General features: G+C 42.1%; 1 protein-coding gene across 1 annotated transcript; it reads right to left on the bottom strand.

The window, feature by feature from the left end:
- Nucleotides 1-780: 780 nt before the first annotated feature.
- On the bottom strand, nt 781-5,049 carry LOC114863209 (uncharacterized). The gene is made up of 9 exons (XM_029164100.3): nt 5,031-5,049; nt 4,821-4,951; nt 3,616-3,742; nt 3,016-3,182; nt 2,580-2,733; nt 1,985-2,155; nt 1,673-1,735; nt 1,126-1,191; nt 781-1,023 (listed from the first exon to the last, which is right to left on the bottom strand). Exons 2-9 carry the CDS (start codon nt 4,890-4,892, stop codon nt 905-907), a joined length of 939 nt encoding a protein of 312 aa, XP_029019933.1. The 5' UTR covers nt 4,893-4,951; nt 5,031-5,049; the 3' UTR covers nt 781-904.
- Between the last annotated feature and the right edge of the window lie 5,975 nt (nt 5,050-11,024).

Below are 11,024 nucleotides of genomic sequence, written 5' to 3'. Positions count from 1 at the left end.
CACACCACTCTAATAAAGAAGGAAATTACATTAGTGGCCTGCTGGAGGTCATTCTAGGGGCTCTGGCAGTGCTCCTGTTAATTCTTCTTACACAAATGAGCAGAAAAAGTCTTGCAGCTGACTTGTCTTTCTAGGGCCTCCTCCACGTCTCCTGCTGTCCATGTTAGGAGATACAGCAAATCTTCATATCACATTGCTCATTGATGTCATCCTAAATGAGCTGCACTACCTACATGTAAGCAAAATCTATGGGTTGCAGACAAAGGCCTTAGCTATCTCCTGTGACTGGGGCACAGGGAAAATGCAAAAAATGGTTGAGGAAAGGGAAATCGTCTGAGGTCACGACCTGCAGAACCATTCCTTTATAGGAATTGTCTTGCTACAGTACATGCCTTTAATTTTCACCTGTTGTTTGTTGTAATATCAGGTAAAATTGTTTCACAATCAGTGTTACTCACTAACTGGACAGGTTGGTATGCCAGAAGTGTGACAGTGTCTTGGACATACAGTAAATTGAAATTACTGTGTGTTGTGAGCAGTGTGTTGATAGTCCAATGCTATATCATGCAATGATCGTGTTTGATTCCTCAGCTACTGAGTGTGTAGATCCTGCTGGGTTTGACATGGCACATTGTTACCCAGAAACATGAAAGTAATATGCAGTGTCTTACACTAACATATTTGGAAATATATCTTGCTAACCTAATTCCTAATTTTTAATGGCTTACTGAAATCAGTAGTGAGTGCACTAGTATAGAAAACCAATGGACCAAAGGCAAATCAGTACTGATACACAAACATTTTATTTATTTTTTATTACAAACATAGACTAAACTGTATTTTTATCCTGGCAATGTATGCATAAAGTTCTTTTAAAACCACAAGCCAAATGTGACCATCTATCTCATGAGCTGCACTGACGCCACTGTCGCCATTTCTTCAAGGCATTTCTTCGCTTGTCTTCGAAATGCGCATGGCAGACACTGCAGATGTCGAGTCCAAATGAGTCACGTCTAGCTGCATCTACAGTACAGCATGTAAAAAAAAGTTAGTGGATCTGAAATATGACGGCCATGCAAAACATAAAAGATGGGTGTGAACATATAAGATCATTTCAACACAGACCCTCTGCCACTGTCACCACTGCCACACTACTGCTCATTTCACCAGGCTCCTGAGTGCAATGGCCACCTGAGGGGACAAGAAATCAGCACAGAAACCTTCACTGAAAACTTGACATATCAGTAGCTGTGGATTATCATGGCTCATCAGAAAGTGTCAAAACACTAGAGGAACACGACTCTGGAGGACAAGGGTCGGCTCTGTTGCCACCACAGTCATTACTTGATAATTCAGAGACACTGCCATCTTGCATTGTTAGCAAATGTTATTTTATCCAAAGAAATGTACAATTCATTCACAAAACAGAGAGCAGCTTGGGGTTCAGTGTCTGCTCAAGGACACTGCATGAAAGCCAGAGGAACTGGCAATTGAATCGTTAGCGCCACAGTTGTCAAGTGATCATTGTAAACAACGTTTTAGTAAAGTAATGTATTTATTTATATTGTATAGTAGAGCTGCCTTAGATGTTTATAAAAGCAATATCATGCCACAGCCACAAAGTAGTGAATAAGAACAATAGCAAATACTATAATAAACACAAGAAACCTACCGTTTCCACACATGGCATCCAGTATTTCTTCCACAGTCTGTGATTGTGCCCCATTTTCTCCACCTATTTATTTATGAAAAAAATCTCAAGATATCAGTTAAGTCATACAATATGCCTTTGTATGGGTTTTATTGCAGTACTTGTTAAAGGCTGCTTTTTGATGCTAGTTCTACAATTGTGGAGTCTAAAAAAGACAATAAGCCATACATACTGTAGCTGTACTAAGTAGCAGTGGACTTTTTTATTATAGAGGGATAAGTAATTAAGAGATATTACATGTCACTATTTTTTAATTACCACTCTATCACTTACCTATATGGAAAGAAATCTGATCTTCAGCCTTTATTATGTCCTCTAGTTGTTTTCTTCCATAGAAAGATGGCTTTTTTAATGTTAGGCCTTTGGGCAATCCAGCAGCATGAATGGTGACATTGTGATTTCGAAGAGACTGGTATGGAATCTTCCCAACACCCCCGACGTCCTCTATAATAATGAACATACCTTACAAAATGGTACTTTTTTTTTGCATCCACTCGATAAAAATAACACAACACAGATAGACTTTGTACAGTACATTCAGCAGAGAGTGTGCAACAGCTGCTTCAATCTGCCTTTAAAAAGTTATTGGTGAAATATATTTAGATATTTGACAAATATATGTATATGTAAATGTAAATGTATATGTATATGTGTACGTATGTATGTGTGTATATATATGGTTTATACATTTTATGCACTGACTATTTGGCTGTACATGAAACAATGACAGTAAAGATGACCAAGACACTGACTGGTTCCTTTGTGGTACGTATGGCTGAGGAAGAAGCTGCAGATATAATAGAGAACATTATTTAACAAATGAGTCTGATAATAGAGAAGAATGTGTTTATAGTATGTGTGTGTTAACCTTTAAAGTGGAGGGCAAAATTGTTGACAGTGTCTGTAGAGGCCAGAGATTCTGAAGCTCCTTTACTGCTCACTTCACTGACTTCCATTGTGGCCTTTTGGTGGTCAAACGACAGTACAATTGTTTCCACACCCAACTCCTCAAGGCTGGACACCTTTATCCATGTTTAGAGAAAATAGACTTAGAGTTAGTCTAGTAGTGAATTTCTTTTGGCTAAACTACAGCAGGTCTATCATATAAGAATAAAGGAATATTATTCAAAAGATAAATTTACATTGCAATGTGCTCAAAGGATATCAATACACAAATTTGTTTTATGTGAAGCCAACACTGAAATTATTTATTTAGATTGGAATGATGTATAAACCTTATACATGACAACATCATGTCCTACTTATGACAGGAAACTATTAACAGGTTCTAGTTATTTTCAAACCTCTAACTTCAGGCTCTTCAGGTGCTTTTTAATTTTAAGCTCCCTCATCTCAGGACTAAGGTTCTTGACTGTTGCTTCAGCCCTAAGAGCTGCAGCTTCTTCATAGTACTGTCTTTTTTTCTCTTCCCCTAACATAGGCCACTTTTGCTTAATATCCTTCAATGTTCCTGATAATAAAAGAAATTAATGTGATGTTTTTTACATGCAGATAAACACAGAAAGACAACAGCAAAACCTGAAAGAACAGTATTAAAGTTTGGAAGTGGTTATTGTGAGTAGTAGTAGTAGTAGTAGTAGTAGTAGTAGTAGAGTATTAGTAGGAAGTTGAGACACTTAGACTTAGAGACATAACCTTTGACTAGAATGAATCCTCAAAATCATAGAGAAAATATAATTTGGCCTGTTCCCACAGTATTTCCTGTTAGCCATGAATATGTGAAATATGTTTAAACATCATAATCTATAAAATATATTTTTTGCCATGGGTTTCAATGGTGAAAGTTAAACAACTGTGATAACATATTGTTTAAATAAATATTTACTTTATAAATATACTACATATGCTATGAAATAAGACATTGATCACGCCAGCTCTCTTACCTTTGTTTTGCAGATGGTCTCTACAAAAAAGATTGTATGGTGATAGGTTTCGTTTATACAGCTTGTTTTTCATGGGTCTCACTTTAGAAGGTCCTTGCAACGTTCGTTTAAAATTTCCAATACAATTCTAAAATGACAAAAATGAACGTTATATTTGCAGTCATGAATGTTATTATTTTGACTTGCGTCTTGTGAGGACAGTTAATGTAGTTACTGAAGGTGTTTTCTTCCGAAAAATGCAGAGCTAAAGAAAGGCAGCAAAATGTCACTTACGATTTACTCACTTCATAAAACACAGAGCATGAAAGTTATAATATGCGGCACAATTTAATGTTAATGTTATTCACCTGTTAACATGCCAACGTTGGTACAAACAGATAAGTGTTACGTCACATTTGCTACATCATTTTAGCTCCGTGTGAGTCAAGATGATAGTAGTTTCTAATAGTGTACTGTTGGTAATGTTAAGCAGAGACAAGATATGTAATAATTGCCTCCATGTATAAACTTCAGCAGAAACATGCCTTCAGCTATCCCCAATTCATTACTGTCCATATACATCTATTGACTATTAGTTGGTTAGTAAAACTATTGCACCTCTTAAACGATCTCTGACGTAAGTAAGAGAAAATAAACATTGTTTTCTAATTTTTTATACGGGCAAATATAGCCTATGCTGTTAGTAGACGTGCTGTCTACTGTGTACTGTATCGTATACTGTACTGTATACTGTACTATAATATATACAGTTCCATGTACCGTGTACTGTGCCTGGGTTCTGTATACTGTACAGTATACTGTGTATTGCACTGTAATGTACCATGTATCATACTGTATACAGTACCATGTAGTGTAACGTGTAATTTACTGTGTAATGCGTACAGCACTGTATACTGTGCTCTACACTGTATAGTGTTCTGTGTATCATACTGTATGCAGTACCATGTACTAAACAGTATAGTATACTGTGTAACATATACCCTACTTTATTGTATACTGTGTAACATCTTACAATCTTATTCATATTCTTCATATTGTCCACAGTGTTCAGACAAATGGCATTTGTCCCTGTTTAGTAATGTGCACAGTTCAGATTCAACTTTGATATTGATAAAATTGTCTAGTATCTAAAATATGGAGGTCATACTTGAGGCCATACTCTGATCCTTTCTTTAAGGTTGCCAGGTCTACAAAATGTATCTTACCTCTATGATAGAAGGCGGCAACGCAGTGGTTTCAGCAGCTGCTTGTACCAACGGAGACCCAACACTTCTCATTCCTTTTTCAAAAAAGTGTTTTAAAGATTGTTTTTGCTGGTCTGTTATTATTGTTCTGCCTGTGTGAAGCAATGAGCAAAACAAAGCATTAGGTGAACAAAACAAGGTTTTAAATATGTATGACATTACATAGCTTACCCCTTTCTTCAATCCTGCCTAAGAGAAATACAAACAGAAAGAGAGAAGATAAATAACGTGTTTAAGGTGTATGACATTATCTTTGAGCATAGAGAATACTAGAACGTGGATGTAAAAAACTTTTGTGATCTAGTCGTGACCATAATTTAACTGCGACTCTCTATGTGACGTTTAAGAACAAGACCCAATCATTGATCTTAAAATTCGGTCATGTGACCCTCTTACGGCGGGGAATAAGCATTACGCCGTAATTAAACGTATTTCACTAACTACACGTAACGTGTTCTGTTTTAATTAGTGAATCCCCCATTGGTGCATTAGAAAACTCTAGGTTTAGGAATGTATACGCATACCTTTAATAACAAAGCGTTTTCTGTTTGTTACGGATCTCACGACACATCATTGACTGGCGTATAGGCCGTATCTCGATAACAGCATCTAAGGATCATGGGTATTGTAGTACTTTACACTACGCACTACGACTAAATTACCGACCAAACTCGACGGATTTCTCAGAAACGAAGTAGGAAAAGTTAGTGTTCACGGTACAAAACAACTTTATATTGTCCACATAACCCCAAAAAATATTGGAGTAATAAAATTATCATCTGAAATGGGAGAACAGAATACAGCTAGCTAGTGGCTGAGTTACGCTGGCTAATATAATCAAAATCCAAAACAGGGGAACATTTCCACGATGAAAAGCGTTAATGTGATAATTTGCCAGTTTGATAATGCCAATTTAAAAATTTGCCTCCCACAATTGGATGTTTTACCTAAAAGTTATAGGAAATATCATCTGACTACATGAACTTGTTACCTTGATCAGCGCGTCGATTCTCCCGTGAAGAAAAAGGGTTTAACAGCGCCTCTAGTGGATCTGGATTCAGTTGGTTTGGTCCCCCAAGCCGTGATCTACTTTAGGAATAGATGACGACGACCTGCTGCACCTACTCACCGCTGTCAGTAGGTGGAGTAGGCACCTATTGGCCCATAAGTATAAGCTGACAACCACTGATAATGGCCATTGAATGCCGTGATAACGTCCGAAGCGGGTGAGCTGGAGCAAATGAAGGTGACGGGAGATATCAATTTATGTCTGCTTTTAATTATTTATTATTTTCTTGACATAAAAAAAAAACAAGAGTAAGGAGAAACCTGGGTGGGGCCCCTTTCCTGACCTAATCCTTAGGCGTGAATACAAAGGGATAAGTCATTAAATTCCTTACCGCATGTTACTGATGTTGTTTGTGGAAATATTTGTAATGTATATTCTAATTTCTCCGAATAAATTAGGCAGAGATGCATTTTCATGTAAATTTATTCAAGGCAAAGGGAAGACGAGTGTGGGGGGCGCGCTAAGATCTGCCAGATTATGCATAATTGTAGTATTGTAGCCCTCATTTCTACATCTCGCTCCGTATTGCGTGGTCATTAAATTCTAAAATAATGGCAACCTCACAGCTTCTCCGGCCTAATTGCCCCCTCCGTACAATTGCTTCCTCAAGACAATATGATGAAGTGTGCTGTAGGATGTGTTAATAAGATGGTATTTCTAACTGGGGAGGACGGCGCTCCGGGAGCCGGCTCTCCCGGTGAACGCCGAGCGGCGGTGACTCCGCTCAGATGCCGCCCCGTTCACCTTTGTTCGCCGTTTGACGCCTCCGTGACGACAGCACGTCTCGGCTGACGGTCCGGTTCCGACTCGTCCCGGTGTGGAGGAATCAAAGAGGGAAGAGGCGCAGTCCAAAAAAAAAAAAAAAAAACAGAAGACGCGCCTCTAATCCACTCGGTGGTTGGGTGGAAATTATTTTAATGAAATGCAGCGTGTTTCCTAATTGCTCGGCTGTGTGACGAGCGCCGTGTACATTTCAAAGGCAAATATGCATGAATTTCAAATGCAGTATCTCTCAATTGAGACCGGCTGTGAGTGAGAGGAAGGGAGGAAGAAATCAATCTTTGTGATGATGTGTGAAAAGGGCAAGCTCCTCGCCCGGCATGTACTTTTCCTCATTACCTTTCATTTGGCCGCCGAGCATCTTCAAAATAAACAAGTTGAACGCAGCGCGGTGACACCGAACCGTCCGCAGCCGCACTGGAACCTGCGCGTCCTCGCATGCGTGTGCTGGTGAGGCCGATGGGGGGATGCGTGATGGGGGGGGGGGGGGGGGGGGGGGGGGGGGGTATAGTAGTAGATGTGTTCACACACACACACACACACACACACACACACACACACACACACACACACACACACACACACACACACACACACACACACCTAACCCACCTAAACATCCTCTCAGCTCATTCTGCCGCTGACGTTTAGCCATGCTTCATCTCCGCATCCTTAAAAGCAGAAATTAATGACAAGCACAAAGCTGCTCATTTATAATTGCTTCATTATACTGTTGTGTTCTCCTGACAATAATGGTGTTGCTGGTGTTTTTCTAATTATATGGCATTTTTTTTTTGCTCGTTATCAAGGACTTCAGGTAATTGTGGAGAAAATAATGACTGCCTGCCTGCCTGCTTCCTCCGTCTCTCATGGATTGCACATCACAAACAGTCTCAGTGCAACCCGGAGCCTTATCAAGTAGACTGGTGGGTTGCCTTTTAAAGCTGACTCCATTTACACTGCTAGTCATCAGTGGCCCAGTGGCTCAAGCGTCTCTAATGAGCAACTTGTATTCACGTGTTTAACTCTGGGTTTATGACAGATTACAATTAGCTTCTATTTTTGCTGAGCTGAAATCACAGACCTTCTCTTCTCAGTCCAACTAACTCTCAGCCTCTGAAGACTCTGGGTGATTGGGACGACTTGGAAAAGGGAAAACTATTTAATCCACAGATAAGTAATATAAGGCTGGAAAAAGAAAACCACCCTACTCTGTGACCACAGAGGTCTCATATGAGAAGCCTCAAATATGATTTGCAACCGTGATGATAACATCACTAATAATGCTGTCTGTGTAGTGTGATTCCATTCAACTGTGGGGAGATTAGTGATTTGCATTTAATACCCGGTGTGCTCCGCTGTTCCTTTTTCATGCAACATCGCCGGATATGGATGATGACATTATAATAATTAAAGAACATTATGGACGGAGGATGCTTTGCCGTTCGCTACCACGTGTAATGGCGGCCAACACCGTTATTTCTATTTGAAGAATGCATCCATGTGTGAAATAATAATACTCCCCTCAGGAATACCATTGTCATATTTTATTCATCAGTATAAAAAGATGAAACAGAAAAAACATAACAACAATGAACTCTCAGTCTTCATTTCCATCCTTCTTCCTTTTGTTTTTTAATTCTGCTGCTGCAGCATCCAGCGCCGTTGCTGTCTGAAAACCTCAGAGGCGGACTTAATTAGTTGCTAAGAGAAAGCTGCCAGTGGTGGGGAGCTCGGAGAGCGGGGCAGATTTTAGTTTGCTCTGAACTTTGCTAATTATCAGGTAGGATGTAATTTTCTCTGCTCCCAAGAGGCGCCCCGCGGAGAGCTGCAGCAACTAAAAGCAGGGAAGGAAGGCTGAGCCCAGAAGAAGTGTGAAATATTGGCTGTTCCGAGCAAATCCTTTTGTTACTCCTTCTTTCCACCGGATCACCCCTCCTCTGTCATTTCTGGAGGTGTGATTATACTCCGGCTTAATGCTGTGACACTCCGCAAACACAGGGAGCGTTCGCGGCGATCGCGGACACGCGGAGTCGAGATGCAGCCGGGCTCGGAGCGGGGCGGGGGGGTGGTGGTGGGGGGCGCCGGGTGCACATCATTTATATCCAGCAATGTCTGAGCAGTGACAGGGACTGTGTTTAGCAGCTTCCTATCCCACATGCATCACATTATGATTCTGAAGTGCCTCAGACGAAAGAGGAGGTTGAATTGCCGTTGACCTGAGTGAGCTAAAATGACATAGATTCAGACAAATAGAGCACTGAGCTAAGCGGGAGAAACAAGATGGATGTCTAGTGGCAGCGCATCTGCACAAGCCGCCTCTCGCTCACGGGCTGCGTCTGCGTGTGTGTGTGCGGCTTTGGATTAGCCCAAACTTTTGACCCCCCCCCCCCCCTCCCCAACAAGGACCACATCTAAACTGTCGTGCGCGTGAACCTAATAGCTTTGCACACGTCTCTGGGAATTATGCAATTTCCGGGCGACTCGGGGAAGATGCTGCGGCCGCACGCAGACCGGCGTTGGAGTTCAGGCCTGAGTCCTCTCTCTCTCGCTGCGTCCTAATATGTCAATGGGAAGTTTCAGGAGCCGCTTTTACAAGCTTCACACTTTAAATCTTGGCAGACTGTTCTTTGTGCGAGGCGGAACGCCATGGCTGTGGCGTCTAATATGCACGGGCCAGTGCATTGAGAGAAGAGAGTACTTCTTCCTCACTTGGTTTAATTGTCCCTCGGAGACCTGTGGAATTGGAATCTAAGTGGAATACCAGTCTCTTTCTTCAGCCTTTCACAGCACCCCCCCTTTCTCTTCCTCTCTCCGGAGTCGGAGCGGGCGTTGGGAGGCTCTTGATTTGGTCCTGTCTTTATTTCATCACGGGCGTCTTCTCGGTGCGCTGCTTGAGCTCCGCCGTGTTAGGCTTTATTAACCTCGCTAAGCAAGAAGTACCTATGGGAGGTCAGACATTGGTCGTTAAAAATCTATTGTGACTTGTCTGAAAAATGAATAAATGAGCACATTATTTCCCCCCATTCCACAGCCCCGGTGCACTGTTTGTCTAATCAAGTGCCGGCGCAGGCAAAGTCAACCAGGGTTGACATGCACATTTTATTTAAGTTTTTGTCTGTCAGAGGAGTTTAAACGCGTAATGAACAAAGGGGTGGTGATTTGAAATATAATCCCATTACACTGATGAAATTACAAAGACGACGAGAGTTCACAAATCACGCTCATTGTTTTCCATCATGAGCGATGCCCCTGTTGAGGTTGTGGCGCGGGGAGGAAGGGCAGAGCGGGAATGAATAGTGACAGCGCTGCGAGGGGAGCGGGAGCGCGGCGCCGGCCTCTCCGGGAGGCGCTGAGGCGCTTTGCTTCCTGCTCCTGCCACTGCTCCGAAGGCGTGAAGCCATTAGACCGGACCCAAAGCGAACGGGAGGGGCCGAGCTCTTTGCTGCAGGTGGTCAGACGGCTCCACCGACCCAAGCAAATAAAAATCCCGATGCTGATGCCGCGAGATTTGTTAAGGTCTACCTTCGGCGTGTCAGAAACTCCTGCTGCACGTGAACTATTCAGTTTGTGTTTATTTTAGTCAAACTTGTGGTATTTTGTCTTAAGGACGAATACAGCTGCGCGAGCAGAAGCCGCACAGCTTCTTTGATGTCCGCCTTTGATAAGGAGAGTGCTAACACTTAGAAAAAGTTGACTCCAGCAGAAAAAAAATCATATATATTGAAAGTTTCTATTTTAGTTTCCTACAGCTTTAATTGGATGCCTCACATGCCCCTTAAACAACATCATCTGAAGCTAATAAGACTTAAAAAGTACATCTGGCTCTAAAATGCTAACCATTTTTAACACTAATGAACTGAGGCGTGCAGTAGCGATCACCAAACTGCGAGGAGATGTGAAGTATCTTCGGGAGAATTCCCCTGCCGCCCAGGAGCTCATAAAACACATCTGAAAACAGGAACTTGTATCTGGTTATTCGTGTTTAATTGGAGGCGCTGAGTGATGCAAACTAGGTTTTAATGCCCTCCCCTGCTGCCTGACTACAAGTAGCACCAGCGCCGCCGCCCCTCCCTCTCCATCCATCCTTGCAGAAATGACCGAACGTAGCACTAACGACGTCTGAGGCGCGAGTCCTCGTCCAAGCGCGGTAACAACGCGCTAAATGCGTCTAAATGCCGCGCCTTTTTTATTTCCTGGCGCGGAGGGAGACGCGTGCGACAGCGCTGCCAAAAGGCTCGTGACTCATACGGGAACGTCACAGAGTCGTGTTGGTTTCAGAGTGTCCGTGCTCGGCGACGCCAACGGATGGTGTT

The sequence above is a fragment of the Betta splendens genome, chromosome 9 (genome assembly GCF_900634795.4).
Source record: "Betta splendens chromosome 9, fBetSpl5.4, whole genome shotgun sequence".
Classification (NCBI taxonomy): domain Eukaryota; kingdom Metazoa; phylum Chordata; class Actinopteri; order Anabantiformes; family Osphronemidae; genus Betta; species Betta splendens.
Note: the sequence above shows the minus strand (reverse complement) of the source record. Positions and strands in the feature narration are given on the sequence as shown.

Bases quoted from the DNA above. Each gene is read 5' to 3' on its own strand.
- LOC114863209 (XM_029164100.3), bottom strand. From the start codon at position 4,892: ATGAGAAGTGTTGGGTCTCCGTTGGTACAAGCAGCTGCTGAAACCACT. The intron at 3,743-4,820 runs GTAAGATACATT...TTGTCATTTTAG, and splicing joins TGCCGCCTTCTATCATAGAG to AATTGTATTGGAAATTTTAA. The intron at 3,183-3,615 runs GTAAGAGAGCTG...TTTTATTATCAG, and splicing joins AGACCATCTGCAAAACAAAG to GAACATTGAAGGATATTAAG.